Source organism: Tamandua tetradactyla, chromosome 20, assembly GCF_023851605.1.
Source record: "Tamandua tetradactyla isolate mTamTet1 chromosome 20, mTamTet1.pri, whole genome shotgun sequence".
NCBI lineage: Eukaryota > Metazoa > Chordata > Mammalia > Pilosa > Myrmecophagidae > Tamandua > Tamandua tetradactyla.
This window is the reverse complement of record NC_135346.1, coordinates 6,464,476-6,489,551: the sequence shown is the minus strand read 5'-3', so window position 1 is coordinate 6,489,551 and position 25,076 is coordinate 6,464,476. Positions and strand designations below refer to the sequence as shown.

Here is a 25,076-nt window from a genome sequence, read left to right as displayed (position 1 = left end):
AAGTCTTAACAAATTTAAAAAGATTGAAATCATACACAACACTTTCTCGGATCATAAAGGAATGAAGGTGGAAATCAATAATAGGCAGAGTGCCAGGAAATTCATAAATACATGGAGGCTCAACAACACACTCTTAAACAACAAGTGGGTCAAAGAAGAAATTGCAAGAGAAATTAGTAAATACCTAGAGGCAAATGAAAATGAAGACACAACATATCAAAACTTATGGGACGCAGCAAAGGCAGTGCTAAGAGGGAAATTTATTGCCCTAAATGCCTTTATCAGAAAAGAAGAAAAGGCAAAAATGCAGGAATTAACTGTCCACTTGGAAGAACTGGAGAAAGAACAGCAAACTAATCCCAAAGCAAGCAAAAGGAAAGAAATAACAAAGATTAGAGCAGAAATAAATGAAATTGAAAACATGAAAACAATAGAGAAAATCAATAAGACCAGAAGTTGGTTCTATGAGAAAATCAACAAGATTGATGGGCCCTTAGCAAGACTGACAAAAAGAAGAAGAGAGAGGATGCAAATAAATAAGATTAGAAATGGAAGAGGAGACATAACTACTGACCTCACAGAAATAAAGGAGGTAATAACAGGATACTATGAACAACTTTACGCTAATAAATACAACAATTTAGATGAAATGGACAGGTTCCTGGAAAGACATGAACAACCAACTTTGACTCAAGAAGAAATAGACGACCTCAACAAACCAATCACAAGTAAAGAGATTGAATTAGTCATTCAAAAGCTTCCTAAAAAGAAAAGTCCAGGACCAGACGGCTTCACATGTGAATTCTATCAAACATTCCAGAAAGAATTAGTACCTACTCTCCTCAAACTCTTCAACATAATCGAAGTGGACGGAAAACTCCCTAATTCATTCTATGAAGCCAACATCACCCTCATACCAAAACCAGGCAAAGATATTACAAAAAAAGAAAACTATAGACCAATCTCTCTAATGAATACAGATGCAAAAATCCTCAATAAAATTCTAGCAAATCGTATCCAACAACACATTAAAAGAATTATACATCATGACCAAGTAGGATTCATCCCAGGTATGCAAGGATGGTTCAACATAAGAAAATCAATTAATGTAATACACCATATCAACAAATCAAAGCAGAAAAATCACATGATCATCTCAATTGATGCAGAGAAGGCATTTGACAAGATTCAACATCCTTTCCTGTTGAAAACACTTCAAAAGATAGGAATACAAGGGAACTTCCTTAAAATGATAGAGGGAATATATGAAAAACCCACAGCTAATATCATCCTCAATGGGGAAAAATTGAAAACTTTCCCCCTAAGATCAGGAACAAGGCAAGGATGTCCACTATCACCACTATTATTCAACATTGTGTTGGAAGTTCTAGCCAGAGCAATTAGGCAAGAAAAAGAAATACAATGCATCAAAATTGGAAAGGAAGAAGTAAAACTATCACTGTTTGCAGACGATATGATACTATACATAGAAAACCCAGAAAAATCCACAACAAAATTACTAGAGCTAATAAATGAGTACAGCAAAGTAGCAGGCTACAAGACCAACATTCAAAAATCTGTAGCTTTTCTATACACTAGTAATGAACAAGCTGAGGGGGAAATCAAGAAACGAATCCCATTTACAATTGCAACTAAAAGAATAAAATACCTAGGAATAAATTTAACCAAAGAGACAAAAACCTATATAAAGAAAACTGTAAAAAACTGCTAAAAGAAATCACAGAAGACCTAAATAGATGGAAGGGCATACCGTGTTCATGGATTGGAAGACTAAATATAATTAAGATGTCAATCCTACCTAAACTCATCTACAGATTCAATGCAATACCAATCAAAATCCCAACAACTTATTTTTCAGAATTAGAAAAACCAATAAGCAAATTTATCTGGAAGGGCAGGTTGCCCCGAATTGCTAAAAACATCTTGAGGGAAAAAAACGAAGCTGGAGGTCTAGCGATGCCGGACTTTAAGGCATATTATGAAGCCACAGTGGTCAAAACAGCATGGTATTGGCATAAAGATAGATATATCGACCAATGGAATCGAATAGAGTGCTCAGATATAGACCCTCTCATCTATGGACATTTGATCTTTGATAAGGCAGTCAAGCCAACTCACCTGGGACAGAACAGTCTCTTCAATAAATGGTGCCTAAGACGATATGATACTATACGTCGAAAACCCGGAAAAATCCACAACAAAACTACTAGAGCTAATAAATGAGTACAGCAAAGTAGCAGGTTACAAGATCAACATTCAAAAATCTGTAGCATTTCTATACACTAGTAATGAACAAGCTGAGGGGGAAATCAAGAAACGAATCCCATTTACAATTGCAACTAAAAGAATAAAATACCTAGGAATAAATTTAACTAAAGAGACAAAAAACCTATATAAAGAAAACTACAAAAAACTGCTAAAAGAAATCACAGAAGACCTAAATAGATGGAAGGGCATACCGTGTTCATGGATTGGAAGACTAAATATAGTTAAGATGTCAATCCTACCTAAATTGATTTACAGATTCAATGCAATACCAATCAAAATCCCAACAACTTATTTTTCAGAAATAGAAAAACCAATAAGCAAATTTATCTGGAAGGGCAGGGTGCCCCGAATTGCTAAAAACATCTTGAGGAAAAAAAACGAAGCTGGAGGTCTCGCGCTGCCTGACTTTAAGGCATATTATGAAGCCACAGTGGTCAAAACAGCATGGTATTGGCATAAAGATAGATATATCGACCAATGGAATCGAATAGAGTGCTCAGATATAGACCCTCTCATCTATGGACATTTGATCTTTGATAAGGCAGTCAAGCCAACTCACCTGGGACAGAGCAGTCTCTTCAATAAATGGTGCCTAGAGAACTGGATATCCATATGCAAAAGAATGAAAGAAGACCCATCTCTCACACCCTATACAAAAGTTAACTCAAAATGGATCAAAGATCTAAACATTAGGTCTAAGACCATAAAACAGTTAGAGGAAAATGTTGGGAGATATCTTATGGATCTTACAACTGGAGGCGGTTTTATGGACCTTAAACCTAAAGCAAGAGCACTGAAGAAGGAAATAAATAAATGGGAACTCCTCAAAATTAAACACTTTTGTGCATCAAAGAACTTCATCAAGAAAGTAGAAAGACAGCCTTCACAATGGGAGACAATATTTGGAAATGATATATCAGATAAAGGTCTAGTATCCAGAATTTATAATGAGATTGTTCATCTCAACAACAAAAAGACAGCCAACCCAATTACAAAATGGGAAAAAGACTTGAACAGACACCTCTCAGAAGAGGAAATACGGATGGCCAAGAGGCACATGAAGAGATGCTCAATGTCCCTGGCCATTAGAGAAATGCAAATCAAAACCACAATGAGATATCATCTCACACCCACCAGAATGGCCATTATCAACAAAACAGAAAATGACAAGTGCTGGAGAGGATGCGGAGAAAGAGGCACACTTATCCACTGTTGGTGGGAATGTCAAAGGGTGCAACCACTGTGGAAGGCAGTTTGGCGGTTCCTCAAAAAGCTGAATATAGAATTGCCATACGACCCAGCAATACCATTGCTAGGTATCTACTCAAAGGACTTAAGGGCAAAGACACAAACGGACATTTGCACACCAATGTTTATAGCAGCATTATTTACAATTGCAAAGAGATGGAAACAGCCAAAATCTCCATCAACAGAAGAGTGGCTAAACAAACTGTGGTATATACATACGATGGAATATTATGCAGCTTTAAGACAAGATAAACTTATGAACCATGTAATAACATGGATGGACCTAGAGAATATTATGCTGAGTGAATCCAGCCAAAAACTAAAGGACAAATACTGTATGGTCCCACTGATGTGAACGGACATTCGAGAATAAACTTGAAATATGTCATTGGTAACAGAGTTCAGCAGGAGTTAGAAACAGGGTAAGACAATGGGTAATTGAAGCTGAAGGGATACAGACTGTGCAACAGGACTAGATACAAAAACTCAAAAATGGACAGCACAATAATACCTAATTGTAAAGTAATCATGTTAAAACACTGAATGAAGCTGCATCTGAGCTATAGGTTTTTGTTTTGTTTTGTGTTGTTTTGTTTTGATTTTACTATTATTACTTTTATTTTTTTCTCTATATTAACATTCTATATCTTTTTCGGTTATGTTGCTAGTTCTTCTAAACCAATGCAAATGTACTAAGAAATGATGATCATGCATCTATGTGATGATGTTAAGAATTAATGATTGCATGTGTAGAATGGTATGATCTCTAAATGTTGGGTTAATTTCTTTTTTTCCGTTAATTAAAAAAAAAAAAAAAAAGAGAAGGGATAATTGGAGATGAAGGGATACAGACTGTACAACGGGACTGGATATAAAAACTCAGAAATGGACAGCACAATACTACCCAATTGTAATGCAATTATGTTAAAACACTGAATGAAGCTGCATGGGAGGTATAGGTTTTTTGTTTTTGTTTTTTTTGTTTTTTTTCTTTCTATTATTGTTTTAATTCTTATTCTGTTGTCTTTTTATTTCTTTTTCTAAATCGATGCAAATGTACTAAGAAATGATGAATATGCAACTATGTGATGTTATTAAGAATTACTGATTGTACATGTAGATTGGAATGATTTCTAATTGTTTTGTTAATTCTTTTTTTAATTAATAAAAAAAAAAAAATAAAAAAAAAAAATAAATGGTGCCTAGAGAACTGGATATCCATAAGTAAAAGAATGAAAGAAGACCCGTATCTCACACCTTATACAAAAATTAACACAAAATGGATCAAAGATCTAAACATTAGGTCTAAGACCATAAAACAGTTAGAGGAAAATGTAGGGAGATATCTTACGAATCTTACAACTGGAGGCGGTTTTATGGACCTTAAACCTAAAGCAAGAGCACTGAAGAAAGAAATAAATAAATGGGAGCTCCTCAAAATTAAACACTTTTATGCATCAAAGAACTTCATCAAGAAAGTAGAAAGACAGCCTACACAATGGGAGACAATATTTGGAAACGACATATCAGATAAAGGTCTAGTATCCAGAATTTATAAAGAGATTGTTCAACTCAACAACAAAAAGACAGCCAACCCAATTACAAAATGGGAAAAAGACTTGAACAGACACCTACCAGAAGAAGAAATACGGATGGCCAAGAGGCACATGAAGAGATGCTCAATGTCCCTGGCCATTAGAGAAATGCAAATCAAAACCACAATGAGATATCATCTCACACCCACCAGAATGGCCATTATCAGCAAAACAGAAAATGACAAGTGCTGGAGAGGATGCGGAGAAAGAGGCACACTTATCCACTGTTGGTGGGAATGTCAAATGGTGCAACCATTGTGGAAGGCAGTTTGGCGGTTCCTCAAAAAGCTGAATATAGAATTGCCATACGACCCAGCAATACCATTGCTAGGTATCTACTCAAAGGACTTAAGGGCAAAGACACAAACGGACATTTGCACACCAATGTTTATAGCAGCGTTATTTACAATTGCAAAGAGATGGAAACAGTCAAAATCTCCATCAACAGAAGAGTGACTAAACAAACTGTGGTATATACATACGATGGAATATTATGCAGCTTTAAGACAAGATAAACTTATGAACCATGTAATAACATGGATGGACCTAGAGAATATTTGCTGAGTGAATCCAGCCAAAAACTAAAGGACAAATACTGTATGGTCCCACTGATGTGAACGGACATTCGAGAATAAACTTGAAATATGTCACTGGTAACAGAGTTCAGCAGGAGTTAGAAACAGGGTAAGACAATGGGTAATTGAAGCTGAAGGGATACAGACTGTGCAACAGGACTAGATACAAAAACTCAAAAATGGACAGCACAATAATACCTAATTGTAAAGTAATCATGTTAAAACACTGAATGAAGCTGCATCTGAGCTATAGGGTTTTTTTTGTTTTTGTTTGCTTGTTGGTTTGTTTGTTGTTGTTTTTTTTTACTATTATTACTACTTTTATTTCCTTTCTTTAACATTTTATATCTTTTTCTGTTGTGTTCCTAGTTCCTCTAAACCGATGCAAATGTACTAAGAAACAATGATCATGCATCTATGTGATGATGTTAAGAATTACTGAGTGCATATGTAGAACGGTATGATTTCTAAATGTTGTGTTAATTTCTTTTTTTTTTTCTTTCTTTCCATTAATAAAAAAAAAAGTGAAATGAAATAAAGATATTTTCAGATAAACAAAAACTGAATGTGTTGCTAGGAGACCACCATTACAAGAAATGGGTAGCAGTATGACTTGCAATACAGATTTACAAGAATAAATAAATAAGAATGGAAATAAGTATGTGAGTAAATAAAAAATACACAGATATTTTTCTTTGCTTCTCTTTTTTTGTTTGTTTAGTTTGTTTCTGCGTCTCTTATTCTTAAAGGTATATGTTGGGGCTACAACTTTGTGACAACAAAAGCACCATGGAAGGGGAAGGTATCCTGTTATAAGATACCTATATTTTAACTGAAGAAACGCAATATTATCTTGTAGAACAATCACTAAAAAATAACATAAAGAGGTACAGCTAGACCACAGAAAGTGAACAGAAGAATTAAAGTAGAATGCTAAAAAATATTTCATTAATACAAAAGATGGCAAGAAAGGAAGAGTAGAAGAATAAAAATAGAAAAATAAATAGCAAAACAGCAGGTCTAATTACATACGTATTACATTAAATGTAAATGGACCAAACAGTCTACAAAGAAAAAATGGTAAGCTATCATACAAACATTCACTTAAATAGAAGATTACTATGGGTGACATAGGAAAATTAGTTTACCAATATTAGTTATTTAATGCCAAGTGAGAAAAACATGTTTAAGAACTTACATAAAAGTGAAATCTTAAGGTTATTTTCCAAATTTTCTATTTTTAATAAATGATGAAACAATAAACATTTTAAATAAAGTACAATGAAACCTTTCAAATAAATTTGTAAGGAGCTGATTTTTAAAATGGTTTCTCTTCTGCTTCTTAGAACTTGATATTCTAGAATGATCTGAGAATAGTATTTTCCAGAAATGTACAGTTTACTATTTTGTATTAAGACTTAAAACACTGATATTCTCTAGGACTACTATTAATAGTAGTCTAATACCAGACTGCTATTTTTTGAGAACTTTGTTTCTACTTTTCATGATTCTCTTACCTTTTGTCTCTTTAAGATGTCTATCTCTGGTTCCACCTTTGCCGGTGTTCATTTCCCATTCTAACATGACCTGGGTCTGGAACTAGATAGCCATCATTTGTTCTAACTATGTATAGAGTGTAACTACACAGGCCCCCAAGTGCAAGTGTGCCTTTTGTTTGGTTGTCTTGCTCAATTCCTGGCCCTTAGCTTTGTTTCTGATAGGTGAGTCTGCCAAAGAATTAGGTTTGAAATATACTGACAGCATAGTAATTTATCCAGGCTAAATCTATTTTTATAGAAATTTATTGTTAAGTCAGTATTGAAGCTTATTCTGACCAGCTTTGCCAGAAAACTTTATAAAATACTTCTGTGCAAATATGCTTCAAGTATATACTTCTTGCAAGAGTTTTATTTAAAACTAAAATTCTGAGACTCAAACAGGAGATTAATAGAAATGAGAAGCAAATTCACATTTTAATTTCCAAAGCAAATTCTTCTTATGAAATGAAGAGTTATTTACCAGTAGTAAAAGCCTTGTGGGTTTATGTTAGAAACATTAGATTCTATAAAACAGAAATAATATCTAGGCTTAACTAGATATTACTTCCATTTGAAGTGATCAGGATTCAAACTTACCAGTTAGTACTTGCATATTTGACTTTTCTATGTGGTTGTTTTTTGTATGCTCTATGGCAGGGGTCACATTTTATTCTTTTTCCATCTGAGTATTCCCTTACTGTGGTACCATTTGCTGAATTTTTTGTTTGTTTGATTGTTTTTGGTGGCTTGTTTGTTTTTTGGGAAGTGCATGGTCCGGGAATCAGACCCAGGTCTCCTGCATGGCAGGAGGAAATTCTACCACTGCCTACACCCCTAACTCCCCCTCCACTGGATTTTAACAGGACATTTAAGCTACACATACATTACCCTAATACCTCATACGTGGGACTTCATTTAAGTGCTCAGCCTACAGTAGGAGATGTTCAAAAAATAGTATATTTGATTCTGTATAGTTACCTAAAATCTAATGCCAGATCTTTGATATTTAGCATTTGCCTGTTTTAGGACATTTTAAGGTTGATTATTAGCATATCGAATAAAATAACTATGTACTACTACTGTCAGAGGGTGACCCAAAATAGATGATTCTCAACATGGCCTAGGATACTGGTTTTCTCAAACACAGCTCTCTGGATAACACCAGGAAAGCCTTTAAAAATTACATACATTTTGGGAGAGAGACTCAGAGAGAGCAGAGAATGCTGCAGCACCATGAAGCAGAGAGTCCACCAGCCGGCGACCTTTGGAGATGAAGAAGGAAAACACCTCCCGGGGAGTTTCATGAAACAGGAAGCCAGGAGACCAAGCTAGCAGATGACACCGTACTCGCCATGTGCCCTTCCAGCTGAGAGAGGAGCCCTGACTGTGTTTGCCATGTGCCTTCTCACTTGAGAGAGAAATCCTGAACTTCATCGGCCTTCTTGAACCAAGTCAGCCATTTCAGAGAAAGTCAGGATCGGACATGGCATTATCCAGGAAAGATTTGTGGAAACTCCTTATGTCTGATGGGCATGATTCAACACTACTGCATAGAAAGCCAACGAGAGTGCTGTGGGACCTGTATAAACAGAGCCGCTGCCAGTCTGAACTGAGGGGTTCAGAGAAGGGACACATAGGAGGAAAAATAACTTCAGAGGCAAAACCGTGGAGGCTGAGGTCTGAAGTCAGGAAGCCTGGGGCCAGGAGAGTGGACCCACCCAAGCCTGTGGAGAGGGTGAGTTTGCCCCAAAGGCAGAGAATGGGCCTTCCACCTCATTGCAGTGGAAGAGTCATGCCGCCTCAGGCCTTGGAGAGGGTGAAGCACGTTTCTTGGGGTTGGGGGAGAGCCTGGCTGCCACCACATGGAGTGGCTGAGCGTGTGCCCCGGAGATGGCAGGGAGCCTGGGTGCAGCCCCAATGCTTGGAGAGGGTGGAGCCGAGAGAAAGGTGGTCTCCCCAATATCCCCCAAGGTTGCATTCAGAGAGAAGCAGGCATATAGGCATTTGGAAAGGGTGGGACTGCCACTTTCGAAAGCCTTGAGGATAAATGAGTCTCAGACTTTGAAATCTAATGGACTTTGCCCTGCGGGTTTTCAAAACTGTATGGGTCCGGTGACCCCTGTGTTCCTTCCTCCCTATGGAAATGTGTATATGTATCCTACGAATGTTCCTCCTTTGTATGTTGGCAGCAAATAACTCGTTATGAGTTTTCAAAGGTCCAGAGCAAATGGAGAGAATTCTGCCTTAGGACAGACCATGCCTGTAACTGACTTGATGAGATTTTATACTGTCTTTAATTTTATACTTCATTTGTATTGCTACTGAAAGGTTTGAGGTTTCTGATGTTGTTATGAAACTAATGTATTTTGTATACAGAAAAAACATGTCTTTTTTAGGGGCCAGAGGGTGGAATGTGCTGGTTTGAAAGGAAGTATGCCCCCTAAGAAAAGCCATGTTTTAATATAAATCTCATTTCTTAAAGGTAGAATGATCCCTATTCAATACTGTATATTTGAAACTGTAATGAGATCATCTCCCTGGTTGATGTGATTTAGTTAAGAATGGTTGTTAAACTGGATTAGGGGATGACATGTCTCCACCCATTTGAGTGGGTCTTGATTAGTTTCTGAAGTCCTATAAAAGAGGAAACATTTTGGAGATTCAGAGAGACTCAGAGAGAGAGCAGAGAATGCTGCAGCACCATGAAGCAGAGAGTCCACCAGCTAGCGACCTTTGGAGATGAAGAAGGAAAACGCCTCCCGGGGAGCTTCACGAAACAGGAAGCCAGGAGACCAAGCTAGCAGATGACACCGTATTCACCATGTGCCTGTCCAGCCGAGAGAGAAGCCCTGACGGTGTTTGCCATGTGCCTTCTCACTTGAGAGAGAAACCCTGAACTTCATCGGCCTTCTTGAACCAAGGTATCTTTCCCTGGATGCCTTTGATTAGACATTTCTATAGACTTGTTTTAATTGGGACATTTTCTCAGCCTTAGAACTATAAACGAGCAATTTATTAAATTCCCCTTTTGAAAAGCCAAAAAAAAAAAAAAAAAATTACATACATTTTGTGCAGTGCAAAGGTGGCTCACCGGGAGAATTCTCGCCTGCCATGCCAGAGACCAGGTTCGATTCCCAGAGCATGCCCATGCCAAAAAAAAAATAATTTATATACATTTTTTAGGGTAGGGGAAGGGGAGTGTATTATTTTCCTTATGTGATTCTTCTGGAAATTTGGGAAGCACTGGTCCACAGAAAAGGATAGGAAGACAGAAAACCTAGTTTCAGAAAGCCAACAAATGTTAGTTATGCGTATCTTGCAAAATGAGACTACTCTAAGACCTTCTCAAAAGCACATTTACTACAAAGATTAACTTGAAGAACAAAATGTAGATATTTAAGTTGTAAGTGCTTTGGAAACTCTCTAATGATTTATGTAATATTAAGAAATTCTTTACAGGCCATTCCAAATAAAGATCCAAATCTCTATTCTGAGATAGAAAGCGATCACTTTCATTGATTCATAAAACACTTACTGAGAACCTAATATCTTCTAGATACATTTATTTGAGGGAGAATATTTGCAAAATTAGAAAAAGTTGACTGTTCAATGATTTTAAATTAGTGGTGACTAATGCGGAAGGAAGGAAAGAAGAGGGGAGAAGGTAGGGAGGGTGGTGGAAAGGAGGAAGGAAAATGCCTTTAAATCTCAGTTCCGAGAGCACTAACCAATAGATCTCTCTGTAGTGATGGAATCTGTGCTAACATGGTAACCACTAGCCACATGAGGATACTGAGCACTGAAATGTGGCTAGAGCCACTGAAGAAGTGAATTTTTAACTTTACTTATTCTTTTATTTATTTATTTATTTTGCATGGGCAGGCACCAGGAATTGAACCCAGATCTCCAGCTCAGCAGGAAAGAATTCTTGCCACTGAGCCACTGTTGCACCACCCAACTTTACTTAAATTTAATTTAAGAATTTAGGTCATGCTTTTGGGAGATAGGGAAAGGCAGTGAAAAGGAAAAATATATATATTTAATAAGTTTCCATTTATAAGAAACTTACCTATACTTAAATTTTTTGAAGATGTTTCTACTCTATTCACTGAAACTCAGGAGTCTAAATCATTTCTACCTTTATTTTCAAGTGCCATGGTATTTTTAAAAGAAAAAAATAAAAATGAATTAATTACCTAAATAGCAATATTAAACCACAGAATGCTGGAATGAGAGACAACAGGGAGTGAGAACGCCCGCTCCAGGCTCCTACTCTGCCCGATACCTGCCCTACGGTTCCAGAAAGGTCACACAGCTCTTTTGGTCCTCAAACTCCAAATGTGCAAAATGGGTCATCTGTCTGTCAAATGTCCTTTTAGGAATTCTAAATAACAAACACAAACACGTAAATGAGCTTTAAACTCCTTTGTACTACACTAATTTGTAAAGAGTTTGTTTGTTCAGCATTTATTGAGGGCTTGCTGTAGGCCTATCCTGGGGAAACGGTGAACTGACGGACATGGTCTGCTTCTCCTGGAGCCTGAGGTGGACTCAGGGAGAAACCATGATCAAATAACCACAACTATAAATACATAACTACAAACTAAAATAAGGGAAAAGGGGTGGGTTCCCTAGACTGGGAGTAAGGGATGAGGGAAGGACTTCCTTCCTGAGGAAATGTAGATTGAAGTGAGATCTTAAGACTGAAAAGTTAACAGAGTATGTGGGGAGCGACTGGGAACTCCATGAACAAAATCACATAAAAAAGCCCTGTGGCCGAAGGAAGCATCGAGGTAATTGAATAACTGAAACCCTGAGAGAGGCAGGCTAGAGACTGAGACCATGCAAGGCCATTTTTAAACCAAGGGGTGACATGATCAGGTTGTGTTAAAGAAACATCATCCTGGGGAAAACAGTGATGGAAGGGCATAAAGAATGCGGAGAGCCTAGTTATAAGGAAGACAGGTTGCAGCTCAGACTAGGATGGCAGCAGCGGAGATGAAAAGAGCATTTAGGAAAACATTTAGGAAATGAAGGTGACAGAAAGAACTTGGTGATGAACTAGATGTGGGGGTGAGGGAAAGTGTCAAGGGTGACTCCTAAGAGAACACTTGTGCAAGGTGATGCATACAGGTGCCATTCGCAGAGAAAGAGGACAACTGGAAGAGGGCCTGGGCTGCCCTGCTTCAGAGAAGGAGGAAACTGCAAGCAGTTGAGTCCCTGGTACCTTTAAGACATCAAGTAAAAAAGTTAAGCAGATATGACAGGCTCAGGACTAGAAAAGGGGTGCAGTTGGAAGACAAAAATTTGGGAGTCAGTAGCCTACAGATGATATGGAATACAGAGAGAAGAAAGAGGAAAGAAGAAGAAGCTGGGATCAAACAAGGAGGGGTCAAATCAGAGATGAAGGAAACTGCAGAAGATGTGGGCTAAAAGAACCAGAGAGTACAAAAAAAAAAACCAGGGGGAAATGGTGTTATGGAAGCTGAGGAAATGACAAGGTCACTTGAGAAAATATCAAATGCTGCTGGAAAGTTGAATATAGCTGGGAAAAAAAGTTTCCTGGAATTGGTGATAAGGAGAGAAATCACTATTGACTTTAACAAGAATTAATCTGGTGAAATACTGGGGTAGAAAGTCATCCTACAGCAGTCTGAGGAGTAAAAGGGGAGGAAGCTCAGATAGCAGTCATAAATAATACTCTCAACAAGTCTGGCAGTGAAGGAGAGGAAAGAGTTGTTTCTGGAGAGCAATGTGAGTTCAAGAAAAAAAATTTTTTTTTCCTCAGATGATATACTTGGATGTGTTTAAATGAAGTGAATAGCTGATAAGAAACAGTTAAATATCCATGAGAAAAAATTAAAACTGCAGGACCTTAAAATCGAACTACAAAGTACCATAGAGAACTTCACTGTCCAATACAGCTGTAAGGTGGCTGGTATGAATTAAGATGTGCTTTAAGTGTAAAAACATATGCCAGATTTCAGAGTCTTGGTTAAATTCTTTTTAAAAAGAATGTGAAATATCTTGGTTTTTTTTCATACTGTTCAATCGATATAATGTTGGGGATAAAATACATTACTGAAATTAATTTCATCTATTCCCCTTTCTTTAAGTTTTAAATGCAACTATTGGAAAAATTTTAATTACATATATAGTTCTAATTATATTTCTTTTAGACAAAGCTGATAAAGACATTAGGTGTCAAAAAGGTAAAATCTATAATAAGTGTTGGTATAACCTGGGCACTGAAGTCCTCAGCCTGCATCACCGATGGAGCCCCTAACTCTTCCCAAGACATGCCCTAGTCCAAATCCTGAGTTACTGCAGCTAAATCCGTTCTCATCATTCCTGTACCTCTCACTTTCCCTGCTTCTCAGTTGGACAGGGTCATCGTGGGTCCCTCAAGTCTTCCCCTGCTGTAGGACTCAAGTCTGCTCTACCTAACCAAAATCAAAAAAAGGCTCCAAAATAACTCACACACCTAACCCTGTCAGAAGCTAAATGGTTAGAGGAATCAATTCACAACTACCCAACAAAGAAGCATCCTAGGGGTTTCTGGAATTATTAACCTAGATGAAAAAGCAGAAATAAATTTAAGGCAGAGAATTTTCTGAATTCAATAACCATAATTAGGTTCTATGGAGAATCAACATTCCACTAAGCTATTTTTTTGCCTTTCAGATTTTCCCCTTCTTCTCACTAGGAAACCCTAAATTTTGTATCAGCTCCAAGCATTTTTGTAAGAGCTCTGACAGTACTGATGGAGGTTCTAATTAAAAACGGAACAATAAAAAAGCCACTGGCAGATGACAGCTTTCATATTTTAAACAGGAAACCACTGATAGGAATTTAACGTCAGATTTTAACTAGGAAATTTTGTTTCCTTGCCCATTCACCACTCACCTTTGTTTCCATTAAATTCAATTTGTGGAATAAACTCACCACCCTTATTTGAAAAACTACTGGATTTCATGGTTTTCCTAGTAAAGAACAAATGCACATTTTAATGCTACAAACTGAAATCTGTTTTCTTACGTTTTATTATTTACCAAATCATTAATTGTAATTTTTTAAGTATTTCCCTCACTACAGAAGTAATTTGCCAACACAGTCCGCCTGCTCTTTCCACGATCTTCCCCCATCTACATATACATTAACTTATATCTCAACAGATGACAAACCATGGCACAACTTCCGTTCTTTTCTAAAACCGCACATCAAACCTATCAGGAGAGCCAATAACTCCACCTTTGAAACAGAATCTCAGTACCTCTCTTTGAATCAACAATGACCCCCTTAGTAAAACACATCATTATTTTAACTGAGCTACCACTATAGGTCTTTAACTGGTCTCCCTTCTTTCACTCTTGTCCCTTACCATATATTCTCCAAATAGCAATCAGAGTATTTTTAAAATATTTAAGTCAGATCATGTCAAGACTGTGTTCAAAACCCTCCAATGGCTCCCTATGTCACTTGGAGTAAACCCTAAGTCTTTATCACCGCCTACAAAGTCCTACACTATGTGAACCTCACGACACTCTGAGCTCTTCTCCTATTATTCTCCTTTTTCCACCTCAGTCTTGCTGACCTCCTTGTTTCTCAAACACGCCAAGCACACTCTCATCTCGGTGTCTTTGTGTTTGCTGTTTCTCTGCGTAAAATGCTTTCTGTAGGCATCTGTATAGGGTGACCCCGCCATCCTTCACACGTCTGCTCACCAGGGTGACCCCGCCATCCTTCACGTGTCTGCTCACCAGGGTGACCCCACCATCCTTCACGCGTCTGCTCACCAGGGTGACCCCGCCATCCTTCACGTGTCTGCTCACCAGGGTGACCCCGCCATCTTTCACGCGTCTGCTCGCCTATCAGAGAGGCCGTCCCTAACGATATACAGCCATCACTGTCTATATGAGTTGCTTTAATTTTCTACACAGTGCTTACGTCTGACCTATTTGATTACTGAATGGAAGCCCCGTGACTTTGTTTTGTTCACTCCTACACCCCCCAGCACTTAGAACAGTGTTGCTATTGGGGCTCAGTAAGAATCCGGTGAATAACTGAATTCACATTCATTTCATCTCAACATGAAACCTATCTTATTAGCACTACAGTTTCCAAACACATATATGAAACATATAATTAAAAAATCATTGAAAACAATTGCACTTAGCACATAAGAACCAAGAAACACTATCTTGGTCTTTTAAGTTCCAGTCTCACAGGACTGAAAATACATGAACACAAACAAATATGATTAGCAGTTTACAGATTTTCCACCACACTTTAAACTGCTAAACTTATCTTTCCTTCTACCCAGGTAATCAGCTGGTGTGTACTGGGGAAATGCATGCACAGAAAGATAAATAAACCAGAATTCAGCAGCCCCTGGCATGGGTGTGACAGGCAAGATGATTGAGCCCCTGGCAAAATGTGAAATAGGCCATACTTGACTCTAGCAAACTCAAGTATTTGTTATCAGGATCCCACTTTACTTAGTCCTGGAAACTTACTCTTCAAGCACCTATGCCATGTAATGAAGCGATTAGTAGCGGATGTGAAATTTCTTATCCAGGAATCAACACAGCTTACTCAGAGAAGCAGCTACAAGTATTAGGGGAGACACCAGCCTTGGTGAGTTTATATTTATATTTACATACATTATATTTATTTAATACCTATTCTCTAAGTATGGAAATAAATGAAAGCGCAGGTTCTAGCCAAGGAGACTCATATTAATCAGCATTTATAGCATCATTACAAGTATTTCTCCGTCTCATTTCTCTCCGTTATGTAAACATCCTACAATCAGGAGACGAGATGGTGGCAACCCCCAAGGAGTCCCCTCCACATCCCTAAACATCTCTACCTTCTCAGAGCATGTCTGGAGCATAGACAGGAAGAAAGAATAAACAAGAACTTGGAGCTACTATGCCCTGGCGTTAGAATCACAAAGACCAGAGTGCACATACCAGCTGCGCTACTTTCTATGAGGGTGACATTAAGTATTTCTCCAGCTTCTCTGACCCATTTTACCATAAGTAACATGCATACAAGACCAATTTCTTAGAAATTAAATAAAAACCTAACTACTTCAGTGACACATAAAAGACAATTGTTACAGTTGTTCCATTTTCCTTCTCCCTTTTATTACAAAGCCTTGGCCTAAGAACAACTGCAAAGGTAGCTCTGCCTTTTAAAATTTGTTTTAATAATACCTGAAATCCAGCCATAATTATTATGAGTTGTCCACCTCTATACTTTTCACATGTGATAATCATGGTTTCACATGTGATAATCATGGTTTCTCCCATGCATTTTGAAATTGTCCATCAAATACCTATTTCCTTGTTAACCCTCTACTTTCTGTTTCTTCTTGTAGAGACATAGAAATCACTACATAAATGTGATTTTTTTTTGCATTTTTTTAAAAATTTGTATTATGGTTTTAAAAACTTCAATTCCTGGCATCACCTCTAAACAGTTCTTGCCTTCTTTAAAACTCTTTTCTTTCAACTACCTGGACACTGCTCTCCCAGCCATTTCACACTAGCCTGTGATCTCCTGAGTTTCTTCTGCAAGTGGCTCAGCATTCTCTAAAAGACCTCTAAATGCTGCCCTCTTCTAAGCCCAATTTTGGATCCTATTTTTGTTCTTTTATTTCCCCTCTCCCTAAGTAAGTTCATCCACAACTTTAAACACCTAGCCTTCATGTATTCATATACATAATTCCTTCATATGTGTGTGTGTGTGTGTGTGTGTGTGTATGAATTTTTTTTTTTTCAAAATGACTCTTGGGAAAAATGTCTCATAAGCTACTCGAATAGCATGCTTTCGTCCTCTAATCTTTCCCATCTCAGGGAACAGTACCATCTAATTCAGTAGCTCAAGTTCAAAACCTGGGAGCCAGCTTCCCTTTCACTCCCACATCCAATCTATTCTGCTACCAACACTCTCTCTCTAATCCAGAGCACAGTACTAAACCGAGTGAGCTTCCCTGCTTCCATTCTTGCCTCTGTCAACCCATTCCCCACCAACCAGCCAGAGATGCTAAAACAAAACAATTATGTTGCTCGTTTACACAAAAACCTTCAATAACTTTCCACCACATTTATGATAAATCTACATTGGCCTCCTTTTTAGTTCTTTAGACATATTAAGCTCTTTCTCACTACTTTCACATATGCTGTCCTTTAGGCCTGAAATGTCCTTTCACCTTATCAACTTCAGGTCTCAGCTTTAATGTCACAGTTCCTAAAAAAGACTTTCCCAATATTCCAATCAAAACTAGGTCCTGTTACATCCTCACTAGCATTCTGTAACTTTTCCTTCATAGCACTGAAAAAATAAGTTTGTAAGTACATATTTGGGCAACTACTTGGTTTTTGGTCTAGGCAGAGGAAGAAACTTCTTTGCCAATCACTGCATCATCCCACAGTGCCAGAGTCAGGTGGCAAATGTGGAAAAGACATCTCCTTCCCCAAAAATATTTGATAAATGGAAAACTCATAAGTTCTGGCCCTAGAACAGCTATACAATACAGCAAAGATGCACCTGGTTATTAAACTATTCCCCTTTATAACTGGATATTTAGGTAAAATAGTTATAAAAGTCACAAGGCCAGGCACTGAAAGCTATTCAGGTAGAAAGAAGTCCTTTTCCCTAACAAGTTTCAGGACAGCATCTCTTTTGCTTCTTTTCCATAGTTCCTAGCACAGAGATACTTAAGCACGTGGTGATGACCAAAGCAGACTATGGGATGATACGGAATTAAGTGCTAGAATTAAATGGTATAGAAATTCTAAATAATATGATTCATCAAGGACAAGAAACATTAGAGAAAGTACTAAGGGGACATCATTAGTCAATCTAGACAGGATGAAGAATAACTTTGGGGGTCTCGCCAACTGGTCCTATCACCGCTGTCCTGCTCCCTTTCAGCACAGGTATATCTCCATGGCCATGATTCAGCCATGATTGTTCCTATACTACTTAAGATCATACGTGTTTCTTTAACCAATTCCCTTAAAATTCTACACACAAATATCTTTAGTATATGAGTCTACACTTAATTAACCTAATACATCTTTTTCATCGCAATAAAGGATCTCAGCAGTGGAAGGTGAAAAAAAAAATTAGCAAAGAATTCATTTGACTACCTGTTGAAGCAATGACAATCTGAAAATAACATTTTATACACAACACTAATCTAAGTAAATAGGACTCGAAACGACCTTAAATTGAAATCCTAGAATTTAACTCTGTATTTTCCAAAGGACAAATACAAGGGTAAAACAATAACTACACTAATCAGTATTTCCCAAGCACTGTGCTTAGGCCTTTATTTTCTCTCATCTTTACAATGACCTTTAATGTTGAGGAAGCTAAGACTCAGAGGTTAGACCTAAGCTTCTTCAGTATCACACAGCTAATACAGGTGTTCTGTTTTTTAACAGAAAAAAAAAAAACAAAAAATCCATCAAAGATCATTTAGTGATCTTAAAGTTCAGGATCACTGAAATGCTTTGCTACTGAGAGAATTTAATTTAAAATAACCAAAACTTCCCTAGGAAGCATAGAATTTCAAGGTAAATAATACCGTTCAATTCAAAGTCTTTCTGAAACTTATGGTTAAATGAATTGCTTTACAGCTAAACTACCTTGCTTTAGTGAAATAAGCCTGAAATACATCTGTATAATACTTCCAACTGTAAAAGTGCTTATGAAAAGGAAAATTATCAGTTCCATATCTACTTTAGTCTACAAAGATTTGAGGACTCTGTACAATCTACCTACAAAGAGACTGAAGAGAAACTACAGTACAGGAGTACAAACAAAAGCAAAGTGTTTAAAATTAGTTTTTGCTCCTAATATGACAAGATGCCACAATGGAATAACAAGAGTATTATCTAAAGCTAAATGATGTCAGGCTTTTAAACAATCAATAGGCTGTAAGGGTCCAGACCTTTGTAATTCTTTCAAACTGTATGAATGCTACATTATTAAACCTTGGGACAAATGCTGCCTTGTACGAAATATATGTATGAGCCCAAATAATCGCATCCAAAAGAAATCACATACATTCTGTATTTAAACTTTCCCATACTCTGATGATTTCAAACTATGCAGTACCAACTCCTTGCATTCACACAATCCCATCAATGGAGTCATTATACACTTGCAAAGACAGACTTAATGTAATCCCAAGTCATAAAAGTTAAACATTAATCGAATCTCAAAAGCATGTTATCTCAAAAATAACAATTCTAAACCTGAAGAAATAAGGCTTACGTAGCCATTAAAAAAAAAATTACAGAACTCAGTAGAGTTTATGGGGATGGTTTCCTGTTCACAAAGTGCAAGTGCTTATGCAAAGACCACTGGAGGGCTTACTGCTTTCTGGACATCCTCTACAGAAAACGAAATTATTTAAAGGTTCTGCCTCCCAGCCCCAATTTTATTTTTTAGATAACCTCTCCCAAAGGTTTACCTTAGAAATAAAATGCATTTATGCCATCAACAGGTACAGCATGCTCTAAGCTTTGAGATCTCCATGATCCTTTGCATATCCAAGTTTGCAAGTATGAGCTTTAAGAACTCATAACCACAAACATACCCCGTTAGGCTTCAAACACCAACCACTCTTAGGATTCCCTAATGGGTATACCCAAGCCATCCAGTGCAATCCTTAAAAAGGGCGCAGCGAGCAGGGGCGCTCCAGTCTGCAAGGGCGTCCTCACCTAAACCTCCCGCACAGTCCCTTCCCATGGCCTGCAGACAGAGTTGTCATCGAGACAGGCTGGGTTTTGCTAACCAGGTGGTTAATTTAAAAAGCACCCAACACACAAATAAGCGGATGGGACGGCTGTACACGCAGTCCTGCCAGCATCACACGACTAGCCTAACACGCTGCGACCGGCAAGTCCACCCTGACAGCTGAATCCAGCGGTGCCAGCGGGTCGCGCTCGCACATTCCGGCCACCGCACCCGGGCAGGGCCGGCCGGCGCAGACCGTGGCCGGGGCGGGAGGGCTGCAGGGCGAGGGCCGGGCGCTCACCTTTTCCAGCTCGTCGTGGAGCTCCGCCAGGCTGGGCCGGAGCAACTTCTCCCCGAGCTGCGCGGCCGTGTGCCGGTAGTGGTCGATCCTGGGCACGGCGTCCATGGTGTTGTGGCCAAAGGTGCGCAGGTAGTAGGTGTTGGTGTGGGTGTCATAGTAGTAATGCTGCTGGTGGCCGCTGCCGCCGCCGCCCGAGTGCAGGCTGCTGCCCTCGCTCAGCACCGTGTCCCCGCCGTTCTGGAAGCTCACGTTGGGCCCGTCGCCGCCGACCCCCGCCGCGTCCGAGAGGCTCTCCTCAGCCGACGAGGACGCGGCGGGGTCCACGAAGTTCACGCGGAAGCGGCCCTTGGCCTCCTCGCTGCCCTTGGCCGGCACGCTCTCGCCCCTGGCCTTCCCGTCCGCCGGGGTCTCCCTGCCGCCCCCCGCCCCGGCCGCCGCCGCCGCCGCTGCCGCGGCCCGCCCGGCGTTCTCGGAAACCAGGTCCACCTGGAAACGGCTCTGGCTCGGGGTGGGTCCCAGGGGTCTGCCCAGCCCATCCCCGGCCGCCGCGGCCCCCTCACCGCGAGCTTCCCCGCCGCCCCGGCTCGCGGCCGCAGCATCCTCCGGCACCGAGGCCGTGCCGGGCAGGTCCACGCCGGCAGCGGACAGCGCGGCGGCCGGCGGCGTCTCCCCGGCCCGCCGTGGGGCGCCGAAGGAGGGCGCCGTGGGTCCAGGCTCCATCTTCGCCCGGCACCCGGCGGACCGCGCGGAATGCGCGCCCTCCGCGCCCCGGCCCGCGGTGGCCGCCCCCTCAGACGCCGGGTGAGGGAGCCGCTCGCCCGCCCGCCCGCCGCCGCCCCGACCGCTCGGACGCAGCCGGCAGCCGAGTCAGCGCGCGAGTGCAGCAAGCGCGGGGCCGGCCCCGCGGTTTAAAGCCTCGGCGCGGCCGCGGCGGTCGCGGCTCCGGCGGCAGCACGCGGGAGGCGGGGCCCGCTGCGCCCCGCCCCTGAGCCCGCCCACCCGCGAGCCTGCGGCGGCGGCGGCGGCGGCGGCGGCGGCGACAGCGAGAGCCCCGCGGCTCCGGGCCCCCCGCGGCTCCCACGCAGCCGCGCGTGAAGGCGGCCCGCCGGAGACGAACCGGGATCACGTGGCACGCGCGGCCTCGCCGCGGCCGCCGGGACGATCTCCGCGCCGCCGCCTCCCCGCCGGCCTCCTCACCCCGCCCCGCGCTGCGGGAAAAGGCGCGGGTCCCCGGCCCGCTTCCTCTCCACGCGCTCGGGGAGGCGCGCGCAAGTGAGCCGGCGCTGCGGGCCTCGGCGCTCCGGACGGCTCCTCGCTCGGGCGGCGAACGGCGCGCCGCCCCGCCTGGCGCTGCCGCGGATGCTCCCGGGCGCCGCCAGCGCAGCGGCCGCTCCCGGGCTCTCGCTTTTTTTTTTTTTTTTTTTTTTGATTTCTGAACTCGCAGTGCTCGGCGGAGTCGGCGAAATCTCGCGATATGCTACCGAGCGGACGGGCCGCGTCCCCGCCGGCGCGTGGTACCCAGGGCAGAGCCGGCGCCCGGCCGCCTCCCGCGCGGCGGGGGATGCCGGGGCTTTCGGTCGGTGCTGAGGCACTTCCGGGGGCGGGGGCTGAGGTGCGCCCCCGGCGGAGGGGAGGCGGGTCCTCCGCGCCGCCGCGCCCCATCAGTCAGGGAGGCTTGCAGAAGCAGAGTCCTTCCCGTGCCCGCCCTTCCGACGGCATCTTTATTTTAGCCGTGACGTTTGAAGGTCAGAAGGGGGCTGCGTGGTGATGTCTTAGGGTTCCAGGGCTGCGTCGTGATGTCTTGGGGCTTCGGGGCGGTTTTAACCCGACGCTCTTCGGGAAAGGCCTGGCGGCCCCGACGGCGGCGCGCGCAGCGAGGCCCGGCTTGGGGTAGGTTGTGAACAACTCTGTTTCCATAGAAACAAAGGGATGCCTATGCTTGGAAGGTCTGTTTTTCTTCAGTAAAAATGTAGGGAAAAATAAGTTTTTTAACTTTTTCTCTGCGTAATTATTTTTATTCCAAATTCTATTCAAGCCTTTCAGTTAAAAAAAAAGAAAAAGAAAAGAAAAAACAGCCATGAGTGGCAGTATTCAGTCATTTGTCTTTCATTCATCTACTTTTTTTTATTATTTAGGAGGGAAACATCATCCTTTACATCATGCTTGCATGATCAGAGAGCCTCTAGTTTGCATTTTTTTTAAAACGCCATAACCAGGTAATTTTTTTTAAATAGGCAAATCCGTATCATATTTGACCTTGACAACTTTTCAACTCGTTTTCTTATTTCCGCTTTAAAGATGGAGAAAGGAAGAAACAGTTCTTGGGTCAGGTAGTCAATATTTTAAAAACCGCTTCTTGAATCTTAGTAACGTTAGCAGAGGATGGAGATTGCAGCCTTAGGAGCTGGGCTGTGAGGCGCCTTCCAGCTCCACAACCAATGCGGTGGCTGTGGAACCCAACATGCATTTAACTGAACGGGTTCATCCCATGGGCTGTGCTTTGTTCTGGGGATACAGTGTGAGTAAAACCAACAGTCCTTTTCCTTATGGAGCTTAGAGAGAGACAACAAACAAGATAAATATATCTGAAGCATATTGCATGTGGGGGGGGGGTGCTAAGGGAAGGGGAATGAGATATGTGGTGTGTGGGCGAAAGTTTTAAATTTTAGGTAAGATGGCCAAGGAAGCCGACAATGAGATGATGACATTTGAGTGAAGACGTCAGTGATGTGAATATTTGGGAAAAGAGCCTCTCAAGCAGGGAAAACAAAAGCCCAAAGGGCCCTGAATTCCTGACAGATTCATGGAATTGCAGTGTGCATTTTAGTGTGACTGAAGTTGCTTAAGAGATGGGGAGAATCAGAAGAGATTAGGTCAAAGAGTTTGGGGGCATTAAATGTTTGTAATGTGGGTATAGGACCTCATTCGTTATTGGAAGGACTTCATTTTTATCGTGAATGGGATGGCAAATCATTGGAGGGTTTCACTAGAAGAGTGACATGATCTGACAGATATTTAAAGGATCAATCTAGCCGCCTTGTTGGGGATAGAATAAAAGAGTTGAATAATGTGGCCAAAGAAAGTAACTAGGAGATATATTAGGAGCTGTTATAATAATCTGGGAAGAAGTTATGTGGCTTGGAACACAGTGATAGCAGTGGAAATGGAGAATAGTGGTTGAGTTCTGGGAAAGCAATAGGGTTTTGCTGATAGTTGTAGATTATGAAAGAAGGAGGAGAATCCAAGGGTTTTCACTTGAGCAATTGCAAGAATGGTATTGCTATCTTCTGAGATGGAGGAGATGCTGAACAAAGCAGGTTTGGTTAGGGGGATATCAGTTCAGTTTAAGTTGCCTGTTGGAGGAAATATACAAATGAATGTATAGTAATAATAAATATGTAATTGCAAATTGAAAAGTTCTAGGAGCAAAAGGGACATGATGCAATGAGAATACAAAATAGAAGGAGCGTGACCTAGTCAGAGAGGTAGTGATGTTTCAGCCAAGGTCTGAAGGACGATTAGGACCAAATTGTACCAAGTAGCCTCTCTAAGGAACTTGAAGACAGTTGGATAAAGCATAGAGATAAAGGTCAAGAATGGTAAGAAATGAAACTCTTATTCTGAAAGTCATATGAGACCATTGATGGTTTTCAGGAGCTGGAACATCGTCAGATCTTCATTTTTTAAAGACCTCTCTGATACTGAGGACAGAAGCTTGGAGAAGAGCAAGAGTAAGCCTGGGAAGACAGCACGGTTTCAGTAATCTGGGCATGAGATGATAATAATAGCAGCTAACATTTATTGAACAGTTAAGTCCTAAATACTGCCCTAAACTTTTTACATTCATAATCCTATTTTATCCTCATGGCAATTCTATGAAGAAAATCATAGTTTTGCTCACATTTTACAAGTGAAAATTTTGGTTAAGGTCACTGTCCTGTTTGAAAGGAAGTATGCTGTTCTAGTTTGCTAGCTGCCGGAATGCAACACACCAGACACGGATTGGCTTTTAATAAAAGGGGATTTATTTTGTTAGTTCTTCAGAGGAAAGGCAGCTAACTTTCCACTGAGGTTCTTCCTTATGTGGGAAGGCACAGGATGGTCTCTGCTGGCCTTCTCTCCAGGCCCCTGGGTTCCAACAACTTTCCCCTGGGTGACTTCTTTCTGCATCTCCAAAGGCCTGGGCTGAGCTGCAAGTGCTGAGATGAGGAATGCCCAGCTGCATGGGCTGTGCTCTCACATTTAAGTACCAGCCAATTAAGTCAAACGTTATTCATTGCAGCAGGCACGCCTCCTAACCGACTGCAGGTGTAATGAGCAACAGATGAGGTTCACGTACCATTGGCTCATGTCCGCAGCAACAAACAGAGTACCATTGGCTCATGTCCGTAGCAACAAACAGAGTACGTTCACCTGGCCAAGTTAACAACGGAACCTAACTACCACATATGCCCCCTAGAAAAGCCATGTTTTGATCAAAATCCCATTTCGTAAAGGTGGAGTAGTCCCTATTCAGTACTGTATGTTTGAAACTGTAATCAGAACATTTCCCTGAATGATGTGTTTTAATCAAGAGTGGTTGTTAAACTGGATTAGATGACAACATGTCTCCACCCATTTGGATGGGTCTTGATTGGTTTATTGGAGTTCTACAAAAGAGTAAACATTTTGGAGAATGGGAGATTCAGAGAGAGCAGAACAACATAGCCACGAGAAGCAGCGAGTCCAACAGCCGGTGACCTTTGGAGATGAAAAAGGAAAATGCCTCCTG

At 41.1% G+C, this 25,076-nt stretch overlaps 1 protein-coding gene and 1 long non-coding RNA gene across 12 annotated transcripts in view; one reads left to right on the top strand and one right to left on the bottom strand.

The window, feature by feature from the left end:
* SLC12A2 (solute carrier family 12 member 2) overlaps positions 1–21,040 on the bottom strand; it is a 117,501-nt gene extending 96,461 nt beyond the window's left edge. Inside the window, exon 1 of the mRNA XM_077138317.1 lies at positions 20,306–21,040. Within this exon, the coding sequence (XP_076994432.1) occupies positions 20,306–21,025 (720 nt within the window). The 5' untranslated portion in view covers positions 21,026–21,040. The remainder of the gene's footprint in view (positions 1–20,305) is intronic.
* An 833-nt stretch (positions 21,041–21,873) lies between these two features.
* The window catches only part of LOC143664889 (uncharacterized), a 37,534-nt gene continuing 34,331 nt past the window's right edge, over positions 21,874–25,076 (top strand). For 2 of the 11 annotated variants that reach the window (XR_013166658.1, XR_013166654.1), the window contains exons 1-2: positions 22,297–22,521; positions 23,960–24,036. This is a non-coding gene — a long non-coding RNA (uncharacterized LOC143664889). The other 9 variants (XR_013166650.1, XR_013166653.1, XR_013166655.1 and 6 more) reach the window with 9 other exon arrangements.